This window comes from Argiope bruennichi, chromosome 4 (genome assembly GCF_947563725.1).
Source record: "Argiope bruennichi chromosome 4, qqArgBrue1.1, whole genome shotgun sequence".
Taxonomy (NCBI): Eukaryota; Metazoa; Arthropoda; class Arachnida; order Araneae; family Araneidae; genus Argiope; species Argiope bruennichi.
Window position 1 is genome coordinate 31,165,436 of NC_079154.1, and position 14,305 is coordinate 31,179,740.

Below are 14,305 nucleotides of genomic sequence, written 5' to 3' on the forward strand. Positions count from 1 at the left end.
AATATGATAGAAAATATTTGCACCTTGAATTCTTCTGCCAATAAATTGCTAGACTTCGCATTTGTCAAATAATCTTCCAGGGTTTCTACTCTTAGGCCTCGAACAATTTTGCTGTCACTTTTGCTTCTTTTGAGCGAAGCGTCTAGAGAAAAAAAACGAACTATTAATTATCAACAAAGCAATTTCTTAAAACCATCAAGGTAATAATTACACTATCTGAGGCTTATTTATGTAAAAGAAATAAAAAAATTAAGTTAGCATTTGAAGTTATAACTGATAATTATAGTGAAACTTGCTTTATACCGTACTTGTGAGAGCATCATTTCCCCCTGGTACTCTTTATATCCTCACTCTTTTAAAAACTGTTTATACCCTCACAGTGATTCAATGATGTATTGCATATTTTTAACTTCTAAAATATCCATTTTTCTTTTGTAATTTTAACTTCCAACTCATCAATTTTACTTTTAGAACTTTAACTTCCAATATATCAATGTTATAGTGGATATGTTGTGATTTTCTAAGGCACTGTCCGGTTTTAAATACACTATTTTTAATTTTCACAAACACAGTTACACTACAAAATTTATAAACACTTATGGACACAGACACACATGGAAAATACGGTTAAATGAAAACAGGATGGTGGGGATTCCACGGTTTCCAACCGAAAGCATTCGGCGTTAGCGCAAGCGTTGCGCATAGGGAAAAAGTCGACCTCAGGATGCAGGACTGCCATCCAACTGATTATCTTCTACAAAAAGCTACAAGGGGGTGCTCTCTGCTCAAGGGGAAAAAGAGGTGCTACAATATTAACTTTGGAAAATCGACTTCCAACACATCAGTTTTTCTTTTTTAAGTTCACACAAAACGTTCGAATTTTTCCCTCCAAGACTTTTAGAAACTATTCGAAGGGCAGATCCCTATACCATATGAATCGAAATTTTCATAATCTTATAGAGCTATCATCCGCCGATTGATGGATTAAATGGTAGCAAGTCATAATCTGAAGCATAAAGGTGTCGGAGCTTTTTTTGGGCCATCTGTGGAAGACAAACAATATTGCATCTTGACTTTAGTTTTTTGTTGAAAGTTCTATCGCTTTTGTTGTTAAATATAGGAATAGTTTAATTGCCCTTTTTAAAGAAGAGAATGTATTCAAATAATACACATTAGCCATCCCATTTTGGCACTGAATCCTCAAAAGAATTTAATGACGTAATAAATCATTTCAATGATTACTTCATTCAGATACGAATATCTTAAAGTATTCTAAACCATCGTGATATGTCCGTTATTCAGGAAAAAAAAATTTTTAATGTCCTTTGAGACAATAATTTAAAAAAAAGAATAAACATTTTTCTATGGTTAACTAGAATAATTATTGACTTATAAGGTATTAATTATGTTTACAAACCTTTAAAGATATATATTAACATTGTTTAATTATAGGTAGGTAACTATGTTAAAAAGTCGATTTTTTTAGATTTTTTTTTTTATAATTTAATACTTTTATTGTTCGAACAGGTTTCTTTATAAAATCGTTAGAATCTTGTTTCTAGGTTTATACACTGACAAGTTACACTGATATTTTTTATTAGCACTGACATACGTTTGAATGATATTTTAAATCTTCAGATGCTATTTCTAGGATTCTAATCTTTGATAGTATTACGGAAAAACTCATAAATTAAAATCTAATGTATATTTTTTTGTTCAAATGAGATACAACATTTTCTCAATATGTTCTGTAGTTTTTGAATTAGAAAATAAGTAATCCATTTATTTAGAAATATTTTATAGTTATTTTAGTACTTCACAATGTGAAAAAAAGGTGAAAATTTCTTTTTATTTATAATTTGAATCCCTATAATTAAAGAATGGATATAAATATAACTTATGTTTTAATTCAGGAATTAGATAATACATTTCTTAAGCTATATGCAAAGTTTTAAGAAAATCAGTTTATTAGCCTCTAAATCGGACGATATTTGCGTTACACCTCTTTTTAGCCGCCCCCCCCCAAAAAAAAAACTTTTCTGGGTTTTAAAAAATTGCCATTTAACTGGTAAAATTTGATTTCATAGATGTTTTTTTTTCAATTTTTTTATATAAATATTCAAAATGATAACTATTTCCGAATGTTTTTCAAAAAATTAATTCCGAATGTAATAATATACCTTATCATTTTTTAAAATGTGAAAATTTAATACGTTTAAATATTTTTAAAGTTATCCATGTCTCTGAGATTATGAGTATAATAATGTACTAGCCATGAAATGTCCTGAAAAAGTAGATTGATACCAATATATTATGTGACGACAGAAAGTGGTTTATTGCGTTTTGAATCAAAATTATAAACACGCCGTTTTTAAATGTTCCAATGAATTATGTATAATTGCAGTAGTTTCTTTGGCGTAAAAACGTTAATTTCAAGAAATGAAATTAACGTCTCTGCGAGTTCATAATATTACAGAGATTATTTACGTTTCTCAGTCATTGGAAGAGTCCTGAAACCCTCTGGAAGGGGAGTCTCGTCGATCTCAGGCAGAATATTCGGTACTTTGTACATCACAGACCAAGTCATCGATCCTGATAATCCGGAATCCTTTGTAGAAAATGAGTTGGTGGATTGCTTTCTATCTCTGTGGCAAAATTTAAATGAAAACAGTTAAAAATTTTATAACATTGATAATCTTAAATAAAATTTACATACAGCGAATATATAATGCTGATGTACACGTATGGGTTACATTGAGAGTTTTTCAGATTAACATTTTCTCTTATATACAACCGCAAATCAGATGGAAACAGTTGTATTAATCCTTTAAATATGGGGAGTGGGGGGGGGGGCACGGTGACCTGTTGATAAGGTTCCGCCTACTGGATAGGAGATTTCCAGGCTCAAGACCTGATTCCACCGAAGAACCGTCCCAATTGATAGACCCGTCCCAAAATAGTCCTAGTGTTGCTATAAAATGAAACGTTAATATAATTAAAACTTAACCTTTAACTACGAATAAAGATAGACATGCTTACAAAACGAAGCGCAAAAAATACGAAACGCAAACGAAGCGCAAAAAAGCTCAAAATCATGATTTATTGACGATCGTCGGAATACAAGGCGTGCTTGTTAAATCACTATAGATATTTTTTACTATTGATAGCTTTTTAATTTAAATTTTCCTCTTAGATTAATATTTTGTTTCAGTAAATCTTGAAGAGCATGAATACGAACTTAGAGACGCTTTTTTGGATAGCCAGCTCAGCAATTTAAAGCAACAAAATTGCTGCTATGCATTTTTACTTTCCCATATACAAAGTATAGAGAAAGTAGCGTAATCGGAAAAATTGCGGACTCGAAATTGATGCATCTCCACGTTTTAGACCTCCCTCAGTTCGAAAAACGTATTTTTGGAAAATATCCGTCTGTCTGTCGGTTTGTGACAAAGATAACTCAAAAAAGCTTTGAGCTAGACGGATGAAATTTGATATACAGGCTTCAAACCAAATTTGTAGATTTCTATCATATATGGAGTAAAATCCGATCAGAGGAAATCTGTCTGTCCAGCTGTTCGAATATAAGTTAGCACAATAACTGTAGAGCGAAAAGAGCTATATTGATGAAATTTGGACCATAGATTTAACATATTTAGTATAGTATCCTACCAAAGTTTGAGAGAAATCCAACAAAAGGTTGATTGTCTGTCTGTTTGTACTTTCAGAAACATGTAAAGACAATAACTCAAAAATACAACGTCTGTTGTTGTTGTTTCTTATGGCACTTACCATGAACAAGCCCGCTGTTACGAAGACAGTGATATTAAGCCGGTGTGGGAGCGTCTCTTGTTTTTATAGTAGCGCCATCTAGGGCCAAGGGAACGACTTAGCTACAGACACGTCACAACCCTTTTTACGGGGCGGACTTCATTCACTCATCCACAGATCGTCATTTAGACCTGTATCAGAGAACGATCACCCTTGATTCAGTACCTCCAGTGGTATTACTCTCGACATGGAGGACTTTGTGACCACGACAGATTTATACGCGCGTCAGCCACCAAGCAGGCGGAGAGTCTTCGGTCGACGGAGTTCGAATTCGCAACCTAAGGGACGCGAATCCAACGCTCTACCAACCAGGCTATCCCGGCCTATACAACGTCTTAAATATATAAAGTTTGGTACATGATGTTACGACTTTAAGCGCAGTTTTACGTGGAAATTTTGTTTCAATTAGTCGGGAGGATCGCGTCTGAAACGCAAATACGAATTTTGGATAGTTTTGAGCACATGCCAGGGATTAATCGCCGAGGATCAAACGAAAATAGATTCAGTAAAAATCCAAAATTCAAGGGAAAGTTTAATATTTGGTAACTATTAAACATTAATGCCATGCTAGGCGTTGGCTGGGATAACATCTTTGTTAAAAAGTATGAGAGAGAGAAAGTTTTAGGGGGATTACACCTGCTGTTTTTTTTTCTACATATTTACACTTTCAAATCAATTTAACTGAACTTCATGCAAAATGTTCATTTATCATATTTTAGCTTTATTTTAATATTTACATTCCACCTTTTATACTTGATGTCAGAATGTATTACGCTCAATAGATGTTTCAAAGATTACCTTCTGTAGCATATGGCAAGGATAGTGAGAAAAGTAACAGCAGTAAGAACCACCAACGATCCAATCAGAATGAGGATAAATAAGAGAAGGTCGATACCAAAGATTTTTCTTTTCGGCCGATCCATTCGAAGTACCATGGTTCCTATAAGAAGTAAAAAAAAATGCTTTAATAGAAATAATAAGATAAGTAACCATAAAGATTGATAACCATAACCAGTAATTAAATTTACATTTTCGTTGAAGTGAAATCAAGTCAAGTTTATTGCAAGTTTTATGTTCAGATTTAAAATATTAACTATCCATATTTAAGTTATAATAATTATATTTTGTTCATTGTATAAAATGAAATATTAAGCTAACATTTATGACATTATTTATATACAAATTATTATTTGCAAAAAATATTTAATGTGAAACAATTTTAAATGAAACTTAAAAACACGTGCAAAACAATTATATTAAATTTCTTATTATTTAATTTATGAAATAAACACTTTAAACTAAATAGTCTTATTATTTACATAATAATTCTAATTTATGATAAAACGCATACTTTCTATTCAATCTATAATTTTTAATTCATGTAATTATAAAAATTAAACTTTTAGACAATTCAATCATAATCGTTTAAAATTCTGACATTATTTAAATATCTTTGTAAATTCTGAGCGCTCAAAATTTTATCACAAGGGGAAAATGGGAATTAAGATAATATATCTGAATTTATATTTTTATTTAGAAAATAAAAAAATATCTAAATTCAATTTTAAAAATTAGTAATAATAAAACCGAGTAGGTTTATATAATATACACGAATAACATGTAATATATGTGACAATATAATAATATACATGAATTATTTTTATTAACTTTGTAGTGAATTTTGAAAGAATTTATAATATTATAATTTCTAATATATACACTTTTGATTACTCCTAACAAACAAAAAGACAAAAAGAAACTGTTTCTTTTTTTCTATATTTTTGTATCTGAAAAATTAATTTATATAAAAAAATTACTGACATAATTTATAATGAATTAACAGAAAATAATTCTTGGTCTATGTTCATTATCATTTTTAAATATGACATTAATTATTAGATCTTTCAAAAAATATTGAAATGCGACTAAATTTTATACACCAAAGTGGAATTTTGTATCATTTGATAATAACAGCTTCATAATAACATGGAATAAAGTAAAAAATGTTTATTTTACCTGCAGTTTTATTTTCAGGCTTTGAAAGAACAGATTTTATATCCTGTAAATAAGAAAAAAATTAAAATAAATAAATAAAAATAAACATTGAAATAGCTTCAAATTAAGTAGACTTTATTTAAATTATTACAATATTTGAGTTGCTTTACAACAAAGACTAACATAATAATAATTTTTTTAAATTTAAAATTGTATTTAATAATGCATATATCAGGGGTGGAGAACCTTTATGGATCAACGTGAAATTTTTTTCTAAAGAAATGTTCAATGAGGTATAGGCGTGCCGTTAAATAATTTTAATTTGTGATTATTGGGAAAAATAATAAAATTAAATACTAACAACTAAAAACCATTTCTTTATTATGAAAAATACATTTTGCACTCTATAATAGTAAATGTTTAAATTATGTGTAATTCAAATTAAACTAACATTAGTATGACTTCTGTTGTCGCAGATTAGATGACAAATATCTTTTATTAGGATTTTAAGGTAATACTTTTAGCAGAATGCATGCTGAATTGGGAGTCCTCTGCCAAATGGTTTCTAAGCATGTCTTTAATGTTATTCATCTCTGTAAATAATGACTCGCAGGCATAAGTAGATGAAAATGTTGTTAAAATAGTATGAGCCAGCTTCTTCAAACAGTTAAATGTCTCTGGAATTGAATTCCATGTTTCCAAAATTTCGTTATTGTCATTTTTACTTATATTGCATGTTAATCTTTCTGTTTCAATCTATTCCAACATTTCTCCTCTTTCAATAAATTTTTAAATTAATACTGAAATAGACTGGAAATCATCAGTTGCATTGCAAATTTTTCAATTTACAACCAATCGAATTGAGACAAATTCAGTTTATCAAATGAAATCGCATCTGGGTACATAATAAACTTCCGATAATTCTTTGAACTGAGAAAATATCGCTGAAAATTGCTTGCATCGAAGAATCAAATATGGAAATAAATTCTTCAATAACTTTTTCTTCGTCTGGTTTCTCATATTCATCTAAATTTAATATATAATATGGATATTTTTTTCAAGTTTGGGAAGTGATATTTTTGATATTTATTTTCAGGTTTCTAGTTTCTTATAATAACATCGTTTCTGAAAATACACAGTTTAGTGACAAAAGTGCAAATGAGATCCATCATGGTGACGATTTTTTTTAAATTTGTGTCTTGAAGTTTTACATTCAATTCATTAAAATGTTGCCATATGTGTGTAAAAAAGTTCATTTAAATCGTGATTATACTAAATGTTTTATCGAGAAGAATACGATTATTGCTAATTATTTCATTTTTTTTTTTTTTACTAATACAGGGTGTTTATAAAGTCCCGGACCCATTTTGATGTTTAATAACTCATAAAATAATAAAGATATAAACAAACTTATGGCATTTATTGATGGAATAACTCATATATTTTCCTTTTCAGGTTTGAATATTTTTACTTTTGTAAATATCGTCTGCGCGTGTGGTTAATTTCAGATAATTTCATTTTCCAGTCTAAATATCTGTACTTTTCTAAATATTGTCTGCTTATTAATTGCATTTTTCTCTCTTTTGTTTTTGGCAACTATTGCAATGTTATGTTTACTTTTGATGTGTTTGTTCTATGTAGTACTTTTGAATGTGATGTTTTATTCGAGCGGATATTAAGGAGAATGCATACATTACAAGAGAAAGCAAAGATTTTATGGTGGTTCATAGAAATGAAATCGATAGTGCAAGCACAGAGAAATTTCAGAAGAATTTACCAAAAAGATCCTGCATCCCAAAACAGCATCTTGTGGTGGAAAAAGAATTTTCTAGAAATTGGAAGTATCGAAGATAAGAAACGTTCCAGACGTCCTTGCACAAGTGATTTTGATGTTGAGCGTGTCAGAGAGACATTTTTACACAATCCTAGAATATTTGTGAGATCAGCGGCAACAGAATTGGATATGCCAATTTCGACGGTGTACAAGGTTATTAAGAAAAAATTAAGACTGCATGCATACAAAGTTCAAATTGTTCAAGTTTTGGAACCGAACGATAGGCCTAGGAGGATGGCCTTTGCAACAGATATGCTAAGAAGGATAGAAGATGCTGCTGATTTTCTGAAGAGCATAATGTTCTCCGATGAAGCATCCTTTCATGTTTCTGGCATTGTTAATCGCCATAATGTGCGCAAATGGCTCTGTGGATGCCGACATGCTTGTCGCTACCTGGCGTGAAATTGACTATCGACTTGATATTCTCCGTGCGACGAAGGGGGCACACATGGAAGTTCATTGACAAGGGTCATGAAACTTTTTGAGTCTATTTAACCATTTATGTTATTAATTTAAATCTATCTTTCTTATTTTATGAGTTATTAAACATCAAAATGGGTCCAGGACTTTATAAACACCCTGTATATTTGAGAAATAATTTTTATTTGAATTGTGGAACAAACCTCATCTTTTACCACAAGTGTCCGAATTCTAATCTTGTATTCGTATCCAGGGTTCAGATGAACGTTCTTGTATCCTCCCCAAATCTGCTTGTCACCGACCACAAACGTTTGCTCTCCTGTTTGAGAGACATTGCTGGGGTCGAGTTCAGCTGCGATGTAATAGGGCAGTCCTTTTTGTACCACTGCGGTGTCGAAATCACTGAGCAGAGACTCGTCGATTGGAACATTGTTTCTTGCGTCCTCGACAATTACTTGATATTTGCTAGGGAGGGAAAAAAATAACCTTTAATCATAGAATAATTATTAGAAATAAATATTAAGTTTACAGCCAAAGAATCAAAAAGAAAGATACAATGAATCCGGTCTGAAATTTTTCTCAATGGTCATCCTCAGGCAAGGATTCAAACCAGGGATTTTTTCTGTGAGGGGTCTGACTTTCGTCCAACAAACTGACCCCTTGTGACCCGAAAATCCCAGGAAATTGAGGTTTTTGGAGACAAAATTAAAGATAATTATACAATAACAAGTAAAATCATGTATTATATTATAATACATGATAAGCCATTTAATAGCGAAAAATCATTCTATGATTAAAGGAAACAATAAAAAAAACAATATGAAAATTCACTTATATAAAATTTCCTGAATCTATATATAAAATATACATTGCACTTAGAGAGCGCTAATGCTGCTACAACTAAAACACAAATAAACTTAACCAAATTAGAAGAATTTTTAGAAATCAATATTAAGTTTACAGCTAAATAATCAAAAAAATAATTACTTATAAATTAATTATATTATTATTATATATTATTATATAATATATAATAATATATATATAATATATATATTATTATATATTAAATATAATTAATTATATATTAATATATAAAATAAATAATAAATAAAAAAATAATAAATCAATAAATAAAATATACTTATAAATTAATCATGTTATCCCGTAAATACCTGCAATTAATTATAAAATTAAAGAGAAATTCTAATGGTTTCAAATACCGTAGAGATGTTTTGTTTGATTCATATATTTTTATTTTATTTCTAAAATGTACTCATAATCGCATTACAGAGATAACGTGCGGAAGAAAATGTATTTAATGCTATACAATTCCAATGATCATGTGTTAAAGCGTAATAATTGAAAGAGTGAAAATTGTAAAATTTAGATGTAATATATAAATATTATAAAAACCACAAAAACGCGAAAAATTACAAAAATAAAACTGGTTTCAGAGAAAATGTAATTTTTTTTAATGAAGTATTGAAGAAATATAAAGATAGTTTTGGAGTAGTAATATATTGTGAATTTATAGTGGATAAACATTAAAATATTAATGTATTTTTAATTGCCCCATTAAAATTTTGATTTTTTTAGTAAAGCTTTCCATTCTATTAATCAAAAAGTACTTACCCTATTAGCACACGATATTATAGCCCACCCATGTTGTTCTAAATACGAATGCCTTAGAATAACTTGGACATATTGTAAGAATATTGTTGGGCATTTTGTGTTAATAGGGCAAATGTGAAATTGCTTAGAAATGTATGTCCGAAACTCTGCCCTATACGACATTCTGAATGATTTTTTAATCAAACATATTGCTTAACACAATTTATAAATAGTCACTTAAACATTAGCTCGTGGACATTATATTTTAAACTTTAAAACTACCGAGCTTTTTAAAAAAATCTTTTAATCAAGCCTATCGCATGACACAATTTACAGATAATCACTTAAACATTAGCATTTGAACATTATCTTTTAACCTTCAAATAGTTTGTCTTTAAACAAAATCTTTGAATAGATGTTTCTAAGATATCTCATGTTATAGTGTACTTTATGCTTTGTTATACGAGAACACAATAACAAAATCATAGATTTATCATATATGAAGTACAGAAAAGTTAAATTTTAATGCATATTGCAGGTAATACAGGATTCATTTAAAAGAAAGGAAATAAACTCAGAAAATAAAATAAATCACAAAAATATTTTTAGAAGAAATAAAAAAAAATCTAATTTTTCTTATTTACTTATATTTAGCTACTCTTTTATTAAAGATTACTTAGAGTGATACTTTTGGTTACTTAAATGAAATGCTTTATTCAATGGCTCGAAAGTCTTTCGAAAGAAAAGAATGTGGCTTTATATCCAAACTCGTTTTCATTTCAATTTCTTAGATTGATTGTCCATTTTATGAAGGAATATTTCAAGTGAATTAACTTTTTAAAGCTTTTATTTTTATTTGTATACCTTAAATAAGATCAGTTCTTTTTGAAAGTTCTTTCAGAACGAAATTAGTTCAGCAAGACAATTCACTTGTCCTAAAAATATTTTCTGAAGAAAGTTCAATTTGATAAGTTCTATATTTGGAAATATGTAGATTTTAATTTCTTACGTCTCTGCCATGAACATTTGAGCTCATAATAGACAATATCATAGAAAATTCAAATACAGCAACAGAATACTTGACACGTAGATTCATCTGCAGTATTTTGTTGTCCGAAAGGATGTCCCAAAATGAACACAAGATTCGAATTTGCCAGCATTCAAGCAGTAAAGCATTAGCAATCCTATTAAATAAAGCATTTTACAACTGATAATTTAGGATTAGTAAAAATGGAGTGCTACACGATAGAAAAACATGCTAACGCAAGATTTGAATTAAATAAGGAAACACAGTTTTTCCTTTAAATTACTATATCTTTATTGAATCGTAAAATTCACAGGATAGGGTTATGTATAGAATAATACATACTACAAGCCGTGGAGTACGGTTATGTATAGAATACTCCATGGTTTTGCTGACACATAAGCACTCTTTTGTCGAAATTTTCCCTGACCATTTTGCATAAACGTGGCTGACTTTAGTTGATGCAGCGTTGGATTTCCTATTTCGATGAACGTGTTCTTGTGGGCTTTTAGGCTTATCAAACCCCATAAAAATAATTCCAGTGGTGTTTATCACACTATCTCGGGAGTTAATTCTCAAATTTTTGAACTGTGACCGTTAGACTTCCATCATTTTTGAATATTATTCAAAAATGAAAACACGTTGTTCTATCGTGTAACGCTCCAGTTTTTACTAATCCTAAAATATCAGTTGTCAAACAGTTTTTTTAATAGTGTTGCCAACACTTCACTGCACGAACGGTGGCAAATTCAAATCTTGCATTCATTTTGGGACACTTTTATAATTTCGTATTACATAAAACTGTAAATATAAGCAACCAAGATTTCTAATTATGGAATATATAGAGGAATTGATAAACGATACGAATGTTAACTTACTAAACAGAATTGCTCCCAGTAGTGGAAAAAACAATTGGAATTGTTTCATTTGTTGCATCAATCTCAATCATTCTCAAAGAAGGCGATACATGATCACCTGAGGAAAATAATGCAAAAAAAACAAACATTATTTTACATCTGATTGGAAATAAAAAAATAAATAACAATCATTTGCTTAGAAGCAATATTCTGCAATTTCTTTTCAGATATGTAATTTAACAGAAATCTTCCTATAATAATATAAGTAAATTCGTAAAGCGAGGCAGTAATTTGTTATAAGACCATCTTTATTTGATATAAATGAGATATATTTGTTGTAACTGAGATACAAAAGATATATTTATAATAAGATTAGTAATATATTGATTGTAAACTACATGTTGCCGCATTGGAAAGAGACAGTCGACTCTCCATGGCCGAATAGTCATAGCACTGATCTCATAGTCAAGAGATCGTAAGTTCGAATCCCGCTAGAGACAATACGATTCACAGTTTGTGTAAATATTTAAATCCTAGATTTTATGTTTTCCTTTATTTCATGTTCCAGAAAATTCTGGACATTTCTTTAGTTTACCAGAAAAGTATTCTGGAACTTTCCCTGCTAGTATAAAAGCAGAAGATTTGTCAGTCACTGTATTCTTAGATCAGAGTTGAGTTAATAAATTGGTTTAGCTCTACTTCTTGTGTGTGTCATTGAGTTCCACACTAAAGAACCTACGTGACAATATCAATAATTTGTAAGTTTCAAATCCTCCCCCCCCCTTTTTCAGAAAAATTACAAATTTTTATTTAACGAATTCTCTTTTAACAAAGTTTATGGGTTGAGCAATGAGAATTCGGTAAATAGAGACTCAATTTTACATCTTCAATTGTTTCAGGCAATAGGATTTAATCGTTTATGAAGAAGAAACCTGATTGATTACTCACCCGAAATAACCGTCCAGCTGATAATGGAAGCAGGTGGGCCGTAACCAGCAGATGTTTTCCCGGTTACATGGATAGAGTACTGAGTGCTCGGATGCAAATGAGTCAGCACAATTTCAGTTTGGTTGCCTTCGATGTCAATCTCTTTTGTAATGAATGGAGTGTTATTAAATACTGGATCTAGTGTTGAAAGAGGCTGATATCTTACCTGGGGAAAAAGAAAGAACGCATTGGGTGAGCATATTTTCTACTCCAATGATGAGTTTCTGCTTTAAATATTTCAACAAATTCCAAAATGAATCTCGAATATTATATATGGAATACAAACATTTTCATAATCTTTTTAAAGTTATCACCTTGGATATACTTCACGGTTAAGACACATCATATAATAGTTTTACTTAAGTTAAGGTTGAGGAATTTAATTAGTCAGTAAAACTTTTATTTAATTTTATTCATTTTTATAATACAATTATACATTTAATAAAAAGTTATTCGTCATACTTTTTATGTACTTATCCCCGCATCACTAAGTAAAATCTATTCCAAACACAAAACTCCTTTCAAAAATATGAACTCAAGCGTTTAAATCAGACAAGTATATATAATCTTTGAAAATAAGGTAGTTTTCCATACTTTAAAAATATTGTTTAATAATTTCTCAATTTGAATTAAATTCTAATGAATAATTTTGAATTGAATCAATAACTATAAAGTCTTTTATATTATAATTTGCATTAATAAATGCTTAATTGATGATAAATAATTTTTTAAACAGCTGAAAAGTTTTGTGGTCATGATGATTTTGAGTTCACTCACAGGAGAAAAGAACGAATGAAAAATTACTTTCTATTTGAAAATATTTAATATCAGATCCAAATTTGTTTTTTTGTGTTTTTTGAAGATCTTGTAAATTATCATAAATATAAATGTGCACAGTGCATGTGTGGCTTTGTAAGCTATGTACAACGAAATAGAAAAAATAATTGGTACCTACAGTAGAGTTTATTTTTGATTCATCTACTGTTATTTGAAATAGAACAAATAGAAAATTAATATTTTGTCTTTCCACCTTTTGCAAATTTATCGTAGTTTGGACTCTAAATCATATAATTACTTCTTTTCTATAACTTGCAAATTATCATGAAGTAACGAATTATAGACATCATTAATACAACCAGTACTGACATCTAATTTATTGCTTGCAAAAAGCAAGGGTTTGTTGCCAGAATTGCAATAGTTTCGTAGTCATGACACTAAAAGAGAAATATTAGTAATAAAAAAAGAATGATAGTTCATATAAGGTAGAAAAGTATTAGTCAAAGAGCCTGCTTATATAAGCGGGTAATACAGATATGAACACAGCATGCAAAATAGTATACCTGCTGAAAGGACGTTGACGATTTGGGCAATCATTGCGTCTACACAATCGACCACCTAAATATCCTTTCAATAAATCAGTTTATTTGTGGCTTTTATAGGATTCTTGGATATCTCATTTTTCATTATCTCCTGAACTTTCTAAAAGCGATATAACAAAATAGAGTGACTGTTTATTCCTCTAGTTCTGCCTGATAACTCCTCAAAGCTGTTCATATCGAACAGTAAGAAATAAAACAGCTTGAACTAGATCCATTGATTCAGTCATTTCTAATTTTTTGTTTCATTTGAACAATCATCCTACATTGAGGGGAAAAAAAGACGAGCATTAATTTGGGACGAACTTTATAATTTTTAACAATGGAAAGATGAAAGAATTCTCTGCAAGAAACCTCCTCCCTTTCAAAT

General features: G+C 29.7%; 1 protein-coding gene and 1 long non-coding RNA gene across 3 annotated transcripts in view; one reads left to right on the plus strand and one right to left on the minus strand.

Annotated features, from left to right (window-relative positions):
* LOC129966918 (receptor-type tyrosine-protein phosphatase mu-like) overlaps window positions 1–14,305 on the minus strand; it is a 127,169-nt gene that overhangs the window by 33,231 nt on the left and 79,633 nt on the right. For both annotated transcript variants that reach the window (XM_056081535.1, XM_056081536.1), the window contains exons 25-31: window positions 12,521–12,725; window positions 11,594–11,690; window positions 8,281–8,542; window positions 5,845–5,887; window positions 4,627–4,768; window positions 2,488–2,645; window positions 24–142 (exon numbers count right to left, since the gene is read on the minus strand). In XM_056081535.1, coding sequence (XP_055937510.1) covers window positions 24–142; window positions 2,488–2,645; window positions 4,627–4,768; window positions 5,845–5,887; window positions 8,281–8,542; window positions 11,594–11,690; window positions 12,521–12,725 — 1,026 coding nt within the window. The remainder of the gene's footprint in view (window positions 1–23; window positions 143–2,487; window positions 2,646–4,626; window positions 4,769–5,844; window positions 5,888–8,280; window positions 8,543–11,593; window positions 11,691–12,520; window positions 12,726–14,305) is intronic.
* Window positions 12,611–14,305, plus strand: part of LOC129966921 (uncharacterized) — a 43,829-nt gene continuing 42,134 nt past the window's right edge. The window contains exon 1 of the long non-coding RNA XR_008784313.1: window positions 12,611–12,751. This is a non-coding gene — a long non-coding RNA (uncharacterized LOC129966921). The remainder of the gene's footprint in view (window positions 12,752–14,305) is intronic.